General features: G+C 35.1%; 1 protein-coding gene across 2 annotated transcripts in view; it reads right to left on the reverse strand.

The window, feature by feature from the left end:
- Positions 1-14,660, reverse strand: part of MALRD1 (MAM and LDL receptor class A domain containing 1) — a 596,047-nt gene that overhangs the window by 404,372 nt on the left and 177,015 nt on the right. For both annotated transcript variants that reach the window (XM_088844424.1, XM_055428153.2), the window contains one exon: positions 12,753-12,915. In XM_088844424.1, the coding sequence (XP_088700550.1) occupies positions 12,753-12,915 (163 nt within the window). The remainder of the gene's footprint in view (positions 1-12,752; positions 12,916-14,660) is intronic.

Consider the following 14,660-nt stretch of genomic DNA (forward strand, 5'->3'; position numbering starts at 1 on the left):
CAGTTCTGAGGACCTCTATAGAATGTGTGTCATCTAGGTTCCACTAACTTCTGACTTTCAATTAGAATTGGCTGATAAAAGATACTAGCAGGAGACTGGAAGGTGGAAAGAAAGAGCATTCAGGGTATGTATTCCCACAATCCTAGTCCCTTCCCTCTCTACCTCAGCATTTTTGCGTCAGGGAGCCACAAAATGAAATAGAGATAGAAAATCCACCAGAAAAAGAATTCACAGTAACAATACTGAAGATGATCCAAGATCTCAGGAAAAAAATAAAGGCACTGATGGAGCTGATACAGGAATGTTTAATAAAGAGATAGTAACTTTAAAGAACAAACAAAGATGTATGATGTGATAATTAAAAATACACTGCTGCTGCTGCTGCTAAGTCACTTCAGTCATGTCTGACTCTGTGCGACCCCATGGACGGCAGCCCACCAGGCTCCGCCATCCCTGGGATTCTCCAGGCAAGAACACTGGAGTGGGTTGCCATTTCCTTCTCCAACGTGTGAAAGTGAAAAGTGAAAGTGAAGTCACTCAGTCTTGTCCGACTAGTAGCGACCCCATGGACTGTAGCCCACCAGGCTCCTCTGTCCATGGGATTTTCTAGGCAAGAGTACTGGAGTGGCTTGCCATTGCCTTCTCCGAAAAATACACTAGGAGGAATTAATAGAATAAATGATGCTGAAGTATGAATAAGTGAGCTGGAAGACAGACTGGTGGAAATCATTGCTGCAAAACAGAATAAAGAATGAGAAGAAAGAAGGCAGTCTAAGAGAACACTGGTACAACATTAAATGCACCTACACTCACATTATAGGGGTCCCGAAGGAAAAGAGAAAGGACCTGAGAAAATATTTGAAGAGGTAATAACATAAAACTTCTCTAACATGTTAAAGGAAACACTCAAGTCCAGGAAATACAGAAAGTCTCAAATATTAATGTAAATATTAGGGTCCAACCCAGACCTACCGAATCAGAAATTCTAGAGTGAGCCCAAGATTCCTGTGTTTTAACAAGCTCTCCAAGTGATTCTGATGTGTGATGGGGAACCACTGGACTAAAACAATTCCCAGGAAAGCAGAATGAGATTGCCTTCTACCAGCAAAATGTGGGTTCTGGACTTAAAGTAGAAAAGGAAGGCAAGAATGGGTTTGGACACTGGATATTTCTTTTCTTTTTTTTGACGTGGACCATTTTTAACCCCTTATTAAATTTGCTACAATACTGCTTCTATTTTATGTTTTGTTTTGGCCACGAGGCATGTGGGATATTAGCTTTCCAACCAGGAATTGAACCTCCTGCAATGGAAGGTGAAGTCTTAACCGCTAGACCACGATGGAAGTCTGGACATTTCTAGATTACCGCTTTCTCTCCAAATCTCTCCAAACTACCATCATTAACACTTCACTCATCTACCCTTCCTTTTTCTTCTGAATTATTTATACAATACCAGTTATCTTGTTTCTCCATCTCCTGCAGCATAAAACTGCAATCAAATCAGGTCAGAAATCTTAAAAATGCTTGGTTCTTAAGCAAGAGATATTTCCAAGATGAGGGAAAGTGTGTAAGATCACAGATTAGAGCATCTGTGATTTGGATTCAAAGGTTCCATCTCCCAAGCTTACTAAATATTGTGTACCAAGGCAAGCTGTTTAACATCATTAAACCTTGGTTTGCTGATGTGTAAAACAGGGATAATTATACAAACCAGCAAAGTTCACTGGGAGGACTTAATGTGATTATGTATGAAAGGCATCCTCATAATGCCTATCACATAATAAACAATTAATACTGATTTCATTTCTAAGACGCTTCACTATGAAAGCTATCAGGGCTCATTTATCAGACCTCCCTGTTAGTTGTGTACAGTCAAAGAGGACATGCTGGGGAAACAGACCTATGTAAATATCTGAATTTAAAAATTCATAAACTTGGCATTTTCCCTCTTTTTCATGAACAGTCTCCACTTAATTGTAGATATTATTCTTTGAAATAGGCAAATCAAAGGTAGGTTTTAAGTATAAATTAGATGTAATTTTTAATTCTAACATTTATTAATGATAAATAAGTAATCATGTTTCCAGAGAAAAATGATTTAAAGAAGATATAAATGAACTTATATAACATCCTTCCATTAGCCATTACATTATCGATGAATTGTTGAGCATACTGACCTTAATACCTATCCTGTGTAAAACTATGCATGATTTTTAATAAACCCTCTTAAAGCATCTTTTTAGATACTTTTAAAATAAACACTATGGAGTTAATCTATGGAGAGACATATATTCATTCATTTAGTCATGAAAAGATAACAGCTGTTCTATCTCTTATATCACATTTTAATCTTCCATCCTTTGGTTATCTGACCATTAATACAGAACTAAAGTATAAACAGACATCTCTTGTAAACTATTTTTAATAAACTGTTTTTAGTCTGATCTACACTTGATACACTTGATAACTAAGACAAAACTACTCTTCTTGGATAATAATGTTATAAAGAACTTGAAGAAAATGAGTTCTAAACAACAAATCTACTGAGATTTACTCAAACCATGAGACTGAGGAACTGTATTTTTAATTTCATTATGACTGTAGTTCTAAAAGACAGATTTTGTAAGACCAATGAAAATAATTCTTCAGTGGAAAAGTCTGTGCTTGATAGGATTACTACTACCTTTACCCATAGTTTATGGTTGAATTTGAGTATCATATAAACTCTCAGGAAAAATTTATGTTCTTAATGTCAGAGATATTTGAATGGATGCATTAAAGTTACATCATCTTACAAATAAATATCTTTTTAATATGCAAACACAGCCATCACATTTAAGCAAAAACTTTCACACCATAAAGAAAATGCATTGACTTCCCTTGCTTGTATTTCTAAGTCTACAAAGTGAATACACAACAAATGTAAAAGAGGTTTCTTTCTCCCTCTATTAAAGCTCACTGTATATTTTTATACTAAGCCTCATGTTGACTTTGTTAACTTTTGCTCAATTTATTTTAATATCTCAAAACCTAGAGAAAAGTTTAATTTCAATTCAGTAAATTTCTTTTAAGTGGACAAAAATTTAAAAATCCACTTTATGGCAATCCTTGGTGACTGAAAATATTAAACTAAATTAATAACGTTAATAATGAGGCTTAAAATGTCAAATTGAAAGGAGAACTAAATCAAGTAGGTGCAGGTGAAGAAATGTTTCCATTGGAATAAAATTATCTAAGAAGTATGAATACAGATTACAATAAGAGATGAATTTAGCTAAATAGGAAGCCACTTAATAAAGTAACTTGAAGCATTTCCAAGGCACTTGTTTTAGTGCCTGCATTTAGGAAAGACACAAAAGGGAAAATATTATGGAGACTAGATCCTAATGAGCTTACAACCTAGTGAAAAAAAGAAAATAAATCCAGATGGCTATTTGCAGAAAACTCAATTTATGGAATTAATGTTAAATATTTGGAAAGTAAAGATAGCCATGAAGTATGTTACTGAAATAAATGATAATTCTAAATTTAGAGAAAAGGCCTCTCTTTCCATCTCAACCATGTCTACCCTCCACTTGCAGATATAGCTTCTTTAACAAACATATCTGAAGTTTAAATGATAATGTTTCCTTCCTGGCATTTTGACCACTGCAAAATAAGCTCTCTACTATCACAGGCAACTTCTGGTCAAGTTCACTACTCAGTGCCCTGAAACCTTAATATAATGACATTGATCTGGGGGATCTATAATGTTATTTTTGTAGACATATTCAGCAGATAACATTTTGTCACACTATTTTCCACTGCCATCAAATATAGGATGCTGACTTTACAAGCAATTTACTGTTACTTTTTCTAGAGTGATAACTTGTTTGCATTTTTACCTTTATTTTTATGAATTCCTCTATTCTCTTTTAGAGACCAATCCCCTTCTCTATACACTTGACAATAATTCAATGCATACTAGGGGCGGAATGTGTTACATACATAGCAGAAAATTCTTCTCTTGTACCGGAATGAGGCAGTCACTCATCATCAATGATAAAACAGCATTGCCTCTGCCCTCCTGAGCTTGTGGTCCAGGGAAGACATACAAGGTCTCTACAGAGATATTGTTTCTCCCTGTTGCTGCTCGGTCGCTGAGTCATGTCTGACTGTTTTCGACACAATGGACTGCAGCACTCCAGGCTTCCCTGTTCTTCACTATTTCCTGGGATTTGCTCAAACTCATGTCCTTTGAGTCAATGATGCTATCCAACCATCTCATCCTCTATTGACCCCTTCTCCTCCTGCCTTCAATCTTTTCCAGCATCAGAGTCTTTTTCAATGAATTGGCTCTTCATATCAGGTGGCCAAATTATTGAAGCTTCAGCTTCAGCATCAGTCCTTCCAATGAATATTCAGGGTTGATTTCCTTTAAGATTGACTGGTTTGATCGCCCTTCAGTCCAAGGAATTCTCAAGAGTCTTCCCCAGCGCCACAATTCAAAAGCATCAATTCTTTGGCACTCAGTGTCTTTATGGTCCAACTCTCACATACTAAATGACTACTACAAAAACCATAACTTTGACTATACAGATTTTGTCAGCAAAGTGATGTCTCTGCTTTTTTCCTCTCTAGTTCATGTCAATAAAACCTCTTCTCACAGTTGGGAGACATAAGTATGTACATCCTAAGAATTTTAATATATGAAGAATATGATAAACAGTAACAAAAGACCAATAAAATTGGGAAAAATTTCTACGACATTTGTAGCAGATTAAAAAAAAAATTACCTCAATGCTTTAAAAGATTTTATATCTAGGACCCGCAACTACAGAAGCCCATATGTCTAGAGCCCACGCACAACAAAAGAACCTACTACAATGAAAAGCACACACACTGCAATGAAGAGTAAACCCAGGTCACCACAACTAGAGAAAGCCCACACGCAGCAAGGAAGACCCAGTACACCCCAAAATAAATAAGTATCTTATGAATCAATAAGAAAAAATAAGCACTATAAACTGAAAACCAAGCAAAGAGCACAAACAGGAAATACACAAAGAAAGACACTTGAACAAGGTACAAAGAAAAAAATATAGGTTACTCTCTGTTTTAGAGAAATGAAAAGAATGCAGTTAGCTGATATTTAATAGCTTTAATACAAAAAAAATTAATACTCAACTGTTTAGCAAACATACAGAAAAACAGACACCATCACATACTGCTTGAATTTCAAAAATGGTACATTTTGCAAAGTAACAAAAAATTATAAATCAAGTGTTTTAAAATATAATTAATAATATGAGAATTCTACTCTGTATGCTTTTTAACTCTCAGGATGTAATCTACAATATGTGTAAAGTTGCGTAGTGTTCAGTGAAGGTTGATTAAATTTGTGTATAATCAAAAACAACTCGTAAATCAAATAGTGAGGAATTAAATTACTGAGTTATGGTGCATCCTGTAAATGGAAAACTATTGCCCCATTTAAAAAAGTATTGGTAAATAATTTCTTACAGATTGTATATAAAATTAAAAGCATATTAGAAAACAATATGATTAATAGAACCTATTTTTGCTTATACACACACACACACAGTGCTTTTTATCATGGTGGCAAGATTATAGTTATTGCCATTATTTCCCTTTCTTATTTATATTTAAACATTTTCCTACAATAAGAATACATTTCTTCTTTTCTGGGGAAAAAGCAGTATTTTTGTAACAATAAAAAAGTTAAAGTCTTAAAATAATCAGCAAATGGTCTTTACCCTTAGTGTTATTTTAGTTCACTTAGTTTAGTTCACTTATATTGTTCACCAAAATTCAAATTTGGAGAATCTTTTCAGGAAATATTAAAGATAGCGACAACCAAGACAGACCTGTAGACCTCAGTGTCTACAGTGGGCCTCTCCTGAGTGTTAAACTTGTATTCATGTCTATGCTGGTTCCATGTCTGATTAAGCTTGCGATTCTCACAGACCAGATGCTCAGGAAATACATGTCTAATTTAAGAATGAGTTGTGTGTCTAGTGAAGGGTACTTCTTCATCCTCCAGACCATAAAGATCTTGGAATATTTGATAAATCTGCATATACAAAGGTCATTAGATGATATTAATATATACATGATTCATATGTGATATATATATATATATAAATGGTTAATATGGGTATAGTATGTTCAAATTTTCAAGTTGTCTTCACATAAGAATTAAATCTAATTTACCTTACTTGAGAAAATATTTTATTCATCATATTTTGTATAACTATAACAAATTTGTGCAGAAGTTAGAATACAAATAAATTTATTTCATCTTAATTGGTTAAAGGCAAAGCACATTTAAAAATTAATGAATATATAATGAATTCAAAAATTTTGAAAGTAACTGTAACTATGATATAAAAGTTATTAAACAGTGACCATTGGTAACATATCATAAATCATATGCTATATATGAATATATTGTTAATACTTTACCATGTACAGCAAATACACTACCTTACAAGCTATATTATTTTAGGAATGGTTTACAAGTATTATTTTCAGCATAGATTTCTCTTAAATTCCATGTTTTAGAGCAACTGTAGTTAATTTTTTTAAAATATTATCAAGTTAAAATACACCAAAATAAAATTAAAGAGATTTAATTCACTTAATTAAATAATTGACATGTATGGAAAAATAAAGAATAGGTGCTTAACTCAAGGTCAACCTAAAATTCAAGCCATTTTTTTTGTGTTTTAGAGGTGCAATTATGCTTTATATTCAGTCCTGTGAAAACACTGCCAGAAATGCTATTTCCCACAAGCGTTAAAACAGTTAAGAGAAAATTACAGAAGTTTAATTTTTATTTTGCCTGTTTGCATTTTCATTTTAGCCAAACTGTTTCTAAAGCCTACTATTTAACCATTATTCTAGATTTATAAAACTGGATCTTTCAGAAATTATGTTGGGAGAATATTGAAGCATTTAAATTGGCCTATAAAGTACTGGCTTCCCAGACAGGACTCTGAGAAAGCAGTGATCCTGGCATTTAATGTCTAAGAGAGTAAAGCTTTGCAAATTGTTATTGTTGCAGAGCAGAAAACATTAAAATATTTTTGGGTTTATTGAAGCCTTTATCCACATTTATATCTAGCACTTAGACACATTATGGTATGCACAGTTATGTCACAGAGACAGCTTGCATTATTTATGTGGCTTTTAGTTTATAATGATGTCAAACCTGTACAAATGCACAATGTAGATAGGAATGTAGGTTCATTGGCAACTATGAACTATAGCTCATTCCCACCTCAAAGACACAGTCAGTGCTATGCAATAAAAAGAAAAATTTCAGAAAAAATACTTCCAGCTTTACAAACAAGCAACACACGAAATTATACTCTATCTAATCTGCATTTTGAATGAGATGGTTCATACTTAAACAGCTTCTCAATAATCTGCAAGCAAACCTTAAAATGCAAGGCATTTAAAAATACCCATTTTTTTTTCTTTGTCAAGATGTTAATAAAATCAGTACATTTGGATTTGATCTTAAAGAAAGGAAAGAATCATTTTGATTCTGGGGTAGAGAAGAAAACACACAGGCAAAAAGACTTGAGAAAAAAGTCTGGGTATCTTACATGAACGAGGCAACACAGAGGGTGCCCTGAAATTACATGTCTTCTAGATTAACACAGTGCAGAGTTTTCTCCCATACAATTTCTCAATTACAATAGTTAATTTATAGCACACACATTTTGTTTTTTTGAATAAAATAATCTTTGAATTTTTCTGTTGCTTCATTTTTCCTGAAATATTTTGTTCTAAATTTTTTAATTAGTCATCGAATTTAGAGGAAAATGAGTCAGCTCTGACCAGAATTGGAAATACTTGCTAAGAAAGCCACCCTCTTTGCAATACCCTCCAAACTTTCTCCCATCAGTTCAGTTCAGTCGCTCAGTCGTGTCTGACTCTCCGCGACCCCATGAATCCCAGCACGCCAGGCCTCCCTGTCCATCACCAACTCCCGGAGTTCACTCAAACTCATGTCCACAGAGTCGGTGATGCCATCCAGCCATCTCATTCTCTGTTGTCTCCTTCTCCTCCCATAAATGGCTGCTAAAAATGAGGTTTTTGAACCATCTAGAAGTTATACTAAAAGTACAGAGTCCCAGTTCTAGCCCCAAGATTCTGATTCAAGTGTCAGAATCTGCTTTTAAATAAATGTATTACATATTTAAATATTAATAAACACGGAAACGTGATCAGAGGTCCTCGATCTATACTTTGCAAAACTTCTCCAGAGCTTCTGTGAGCAGTCAGGGACCACTGACCCAGAATATGCATGTGTATTCTACTAGATCTAATTCCATATGAACAATAAATAGAGAGAGCTTAATCTACTTGAGCTAATGATTTAAGGCTCCAAAAAATCTCAATAGCAGATCTTATTTAACCAATAGATAGGCATTTACTGAAGTCAAATAAAATGGAATTGAGGTCCAAGGGCTCAAAACTTTGCTCTTCTTGCTTCCAGCTGTGAAAATGAATAAGCTGGATCAAACAAGACTTTCTTGTGAGATAAAAATGATCATAAAATTTATGGGACTTAGCTATGAGCCAATTCACCAATTTACATACTGTGGTAAAGTTGACTTGGCTTGTTGAACTGATTATGGAAGTTAGAGGACAGGATTCTGAGGTCTTATAAAATTAAAAACTGAGAGAAATCACGCACAACACTCCTATAGCATCAATGTTCTAAACTTAATATGAATTAGCTACATATTCATATTCATACTTAATATGAATTAGTTACAAAGCTTAGATGCTAGGTAATCCAAATGCCTTGATTCAATAGTAAGCAAATAATTTTTTAAAAAAATTCTCAGTTAAGATTCATGTTTTTCCAAGTTCTGTAGTTCCTCTAGCATGAATGGATATAAATTCATTTTGCTTCTGTGTTTTGTGTGTGTGTGTGTGTTGCTGTTGTTATTGTTTAACTAGATCATGGTTCTTTCCCCAAAATACCAAGAAAATAATTTTTCTACTAAATATTCCCTCTCACTGCCTAAGTTAAAGGAAATAGAAATTTCATCCAACTCCAATCTCAAAAGAACATGCAAATTGCAATATTTACATTGAGTAGGTTTTACTTTATTATTTCTTCAGATTATAATCTAGAACAATATGTATTTTTAAATAAATATTTAGTTTTCATGCCAGGTGCCCTTAGTTGGTCCCTGCTGAGCAGGATGAAGGGAGAATCCACTCATAAGCCCCATGCTAAGACCATGGCCACATAGAAGAAGCCCCAGAAGAAGAGAAGACTATTTCTAATTCATATACATATGTTGAATGAAACAGCTGTATGGAACGGTGTTACTCTCCTACAAACAGAAAAAGTAAAATAGATATAACCCTTATTATAGACCTAGAGTTCACTTTAGATCCTCAGGTATAAAGACTTGTCTGTTAAAGTGTGAACACAAACCAAAGAGGGTCACTTGGAATATCACTTCACTTTGTTAGCCTTTACCATTTCATTTCCATGATGAAAAACACAAGTTAAGACTTAACAAAGATTCAACTACACAATGAAAACCTCCCTACATATTCCTACTCTATCATGATAGACATTCTACTGCTTCACTAGGTATATAAAGTGACAGAATATTTTGAAACACAGTAATGTGACTTGTTTTTTTTTTGTACTAACTTATGAATGACCTTCGCCACCCTAAGCCAGAAGCAGTCTTTGCCTTAAGGTGAAATGAATTCATAGAATGAAAGAACTGGGGTAGAGCTTTTGTATTTTCAAGAGTGCTCTTGAAAACAATTTCAGACACAAGTCTAAAAATCTGGCTTTAAATCTCTAGGGCCAGATACCTGAGAGAGAACAAAGTATTTTCTAAATAGAGAAGGTCCTCTTTAAAAATAAAACAACAACAAAAAAAAACCAAACAGAATTTGGGTAAACTGAGCTTGTGCTATATGCTGTGCTTAGTTGCTCAGTCGTGTCCAACTCTTTGAGCCCCTGTGGTCTATAACCCACCAGGCTCTTCTGTCCATAGAATTCTCCAGGCAAGACTACTGGAGTGGGTTGCCATGCCCTGCTCCAAGAGATCTTCCCAATTCAGGGATTAAACCTAGGCCTCGCATATTGCAGGCAGATTCTTTACCATCTGAGCCATAAGGGAAGCTTGGAGTTCTACTACAAATCAGAGAGTAGGATAAATGACACAGAAGAACTATTTCCTGTATTTTAATTCCCTATACAAAGTAAAAGGGAAAAAGAAAAGAAGGGAAGAGGAGATGGAAGCTTAGGGACTGCACCCTTCTCCAGGACTCACTGTCATGTAGTTCTCATCCATTAAACATTACCTGATTAAGTATTCCTATTTAGGATATATTTAACTTTGTGCCTTGCAGGCTTTAATTATAAAGTATCAATATATTGATCCTAATCATCAACTAACTCACTCAACAAATAATTACTGGCACTTAATTATATAATAAATCTTAAAAATAATGCAATGGAAGGGAATCAAAGTCCTTGAAATTCCTCAGGGAATTTGCAGTTTACTGGAGGTGGTGGGGGTGAGGGGCAGAGACAAACAAGTTAAAAGGCAATTATATTATTCTCCTTATATCTTTTCATAGTTCTATTTATACTTTTACCACCTAGAAATGAGACTCTCCTCTTTTTCTTTACAAAAATATAGATTATTAATGAAGCACAGCTTTGCATGAGCCACAGAAAGTTTCTGAAATCATCCCATGCTTTTTTATGTGAGAAGAAGCCCAAGAAAACTTTTGTATACTGAAATTACAAAATTTATTTGCCAATTGTCAGATGTGATCAAAACAAAGCAGCATTCCTATCTGCTACTCTATATACCTTGGGCAACTTGGTTGCAGATGTTTAAATAAAATGATGGTAAAACTGGAACCATTTTAATGGAACACAAACAATAAAAGAGAGCTCAAAAAATCAGGGTGAAAAAGTCAGCCAGGAAAATAAAGTCCCTGCACACTAAAGATACACTGATCCCCTTGAGTGCAAGGTCAAGTTGGCCAGGGCATCAATGAACTGGACAGCAGATATACCTTTAGTTTTCTTTGAAGCAGCAACCATAGGAGCTGGGGGTCATAAAGCTTTACCGGCGGAGAAGTGTGAAGGCATAAAGGTTTTGAAAAGATTCTCTGTAATATAAACAGGGAGTTCTTTGTTGTCTTCAGTAACATTTCCTTGAAATCATTAAAAGGAAAAAAGAAAAATGGGAGCTTGTAGGGAGTATTATTTTCAGACTACAAAACAGGGGAAGAAATGAGTTATTAAAACTTGAAAGAAAAGACCAAAATAAACGATGATAAAGAGCAATGACTGGAAGAAGAGAGAAAGGGCAAGGTGATGGAGAAGTTTGAAAAGGAAGAAAAGAGGAAAAGAAATTTGGAGAAGGGATAAATATATAACTTCTTCTGGATCCTGGGCAATATTACAAATTATTTTTCTTTACTTACGCATTCTTTTCTCAGGTTTCTATGACTTTTTTGAATGTAAAGGAGTAGTTAATTGGAGAAGAGCAAAAAGACCAAGGAAATGGGGATTGTGTCATCTATCCTCACCAGACAGTTGCAAAACATATTGAAACATAATAAAAATGAATATTAATACACAAAGACGTCATGAGGTATAATAAATTGCATACACATTTAAGGCAGTCTATGAAATGCTTTCCTAAATTTTTTAAATTAAAAAAAATGTTAATTTTTATTATAGTTGCTTTACAATGTTGTGTTAGTTTCTACCACACAGCAAAATGAATCAGCTATATGTGTGTGTGTGCGTGTGTGTGCGCTAAGTCACTTCAGATGTGTCCTATCTTTGCATCCCCATGAACTATAGCCCACCAGGCAAGAATACTGGAGCGGGTTGTCACGTCCTCCTCCAGGAGATCTTTCCCATCCAGGGATCAAACCCACATCTCTTATGTCTCCTGCATTGGCAGGCAGGTTCTTTACCACTAGTGCCACCTAGGAAGCATATATACATATAAGCATACATATCTCCCCTCATTTTTGGATTTCCTTCCCATTTCGGTCACCACAGAACACTGAGTAGAGTTTCCTGTGCTGTACAGTAGGTTCTCATTAGCTATCTATTTTATACACAGTATCAATAGCGTATATATGTCAATCTCAATCTCCCAATACCCCCTTGGTATCCATACTCTAATTCTGATTTGCAAATAAGATCATCTATACCATTTTGGGGGGCTTCCCCAATGGCTCAGCAGGTAAAGAATCCATCTGCAATGCAGGAGACCCAGGAGATATGGGTTCGATCCCTGGGTTGGAAAGATCCTCTGGAGGAGGAAATGGCAACCCACTCCAGTGTGCGTGCCTGAAAATTTCTATAGATTAGGAGTCTGGCAGGCTATGGTCCAAAGGGTTGCAAAGAATCTACATGACTGAGCAACTAAACAAGCAAGAAAAATGATACCATTTTTCAAGATTTCATATATATGCATTAATATACAATATTTTTCTCTTTATGACTTACTTTACTCTTTATGAGTTTTATAGGAGCATGTACTACATTTTTAATTAAATGTTTTCTTCAACCTTGTAAGAAAGAATATACTTAGTCCACTTATTCTCCACTTAAACATTCATCTTTACAAGAGCACTAACAGGGTAAGGGGGCAAGGCAGGAATTTGGGAAGTGCTTAATCAATAGTTCCTAAGAGACATTTTCCAAATATGTGGTCACTTACGTTGTATGATCCACCGATGGCCTGTGATTTTCCTCACCATGATGAATACTGGTTCCATTACCAAGTCCCCATCTGAATGTGTTTGAATCTTTAATTATTTTTTCTGAGATTGGCTGGTACCATTTACACAGGCTTCCATTTTCAAAACTGCAAATGTCCATAGCTTGAAGAGAATGGGACAGAGACAAGATGAGCTAATCACAACAAATGTATCAAAAATGGCAATTTCCATCTGCATCAGCACTTTCTTACACTTGGGGATTTAAAAAATTTTTAATCTAACTTTTCAACATTACTGAAATAATTAGGCAAACGCTTTATGTAATCACTTGAAGAGTTTTAAAGAAATCTAGGTGTATTATATTCAAATATCTATAGTCACTGAAATGTGGAAATAAATGCACATACTGAAGAATCTGCTTTCATAAACAAGTAAGATTTTCATTAGCGTGAATGGCAAACCACTTCAGTAGACTTGCCTTGAGAACCCCATGAACAGTATCAAAGGGCAAAATGATAGGATACTGAATGAGGAATTCCCCAGGTCGGTAGGTGCCCAGTATGCTACTGGAGATCAGTGGAGAAATAACTCCAGAAAGAATAAAGGGATGGCGCCAAAGCAAAACAAATACCCAGTTGTGGATGTGACTGGTGATAGAAGCAAGCTCGGGTGCTGTAAAGAGCAATATTGCATAGGAACCTGGAATGTTAGGTCCATGAATCAAGGCAAATTGGAAGTGGTCAAACAGGAGATGACAAGAGTGAACATAGACATTCTAGGAATCAGTGAACTAAAATGGACTGGAATGGGTGATTTTAACTCAGATGACCATTATATCTACTACTGTGGGCAGGAATCCCTTAGAAGAAATGGAGTAGCCATCATGGTCAACAAGAGTCCGAAATGCAGTATTTGGATGCAATTTTAAAAGTTGATTCACTGGAAAAGACTCTGATGCTGGGAGGGATTGGGGGTAGGAGGAGACGGTGGGGACAGAGAATGAGATGGCTGGATGGCGTCACCGACTCGATGGACATGAGTTTGAGTGTACTCCGGGAGTTGGTGATGGGCAGGGAGGCCTGGCGTGCTGTGATTCATGGGGTCGCGGAGAGTCGGACACGACTGAGCGACTGAACTGAACTGAAGGCAGCACTTTAAGCATCACCAGTCTCTTCTGACACAATACTTACATTGCTTATAAGACCTCCAAGTTCTGATAAGTCTGTTCTTTTGTCACAGTATTACTGGAAAACTAAATTCCAAATTATACTTAAATTCAAAGCAATAAGATTTTCAACAGCTTTCATATTGAATCTCTTTCCTTGAAAGTTTTCAATATTCTAATGACTGTAATCCAATATCAAAAACTAAAAAATCAGTGATTTTGAAAATACACAGGTTGCATGTGAAAACAAAAGCTCTCTCTTCCTCTCCCCCTCCGCTTCTCTCTGCATGTGTTTGTATGTCTGTCTGTTTTCAATCCTCTAATTCTTAAAGATTCAATTCAATGAGGTTTTGTGTTTAAAATGGAATACCTGGCGTGTTAAAAAAAAACACACCAAAACTCCAGGTGTTTTCAATTTTTAATTGGAGGATAATTATGTTACAATATTGTAATGGCTTCTGCCATACATCAGCATGAACAGTCATGGGTATCTTTAGATGGCATAAACAATAACAGCATAGACGACCACTGCCACCATTTAGAAACTTGGGTTCACAGTTTAACATAAAATTTGAGAAGGAAACACTCCATCAAAAAAAGTAATTTTAATCATGACATTCAGGTGTGTTATTTAATCACTGATATTAATATTGATCATATTATTATTCTGTTAAGTATTCAATAGAATCTTGTTCTTCACATAATTTTAAAAAGACCTTAAAAAGTATAGATTTTTAAAAAA

Source organism: Moschus berezovskii, chromosome 15, assembly GCF_049115385.1.
Source record: "Moschus berezovskii isolate FMDL1 chromosome 15, NW_MosBer_1.0, whole genome shotgun sequence".
Lineage (NCBI taxonomy): Eukaryota > Metazoa > Chordata > Mammalia > Artiodactyla > Moschidae > Moschus > Moschus berezovskii.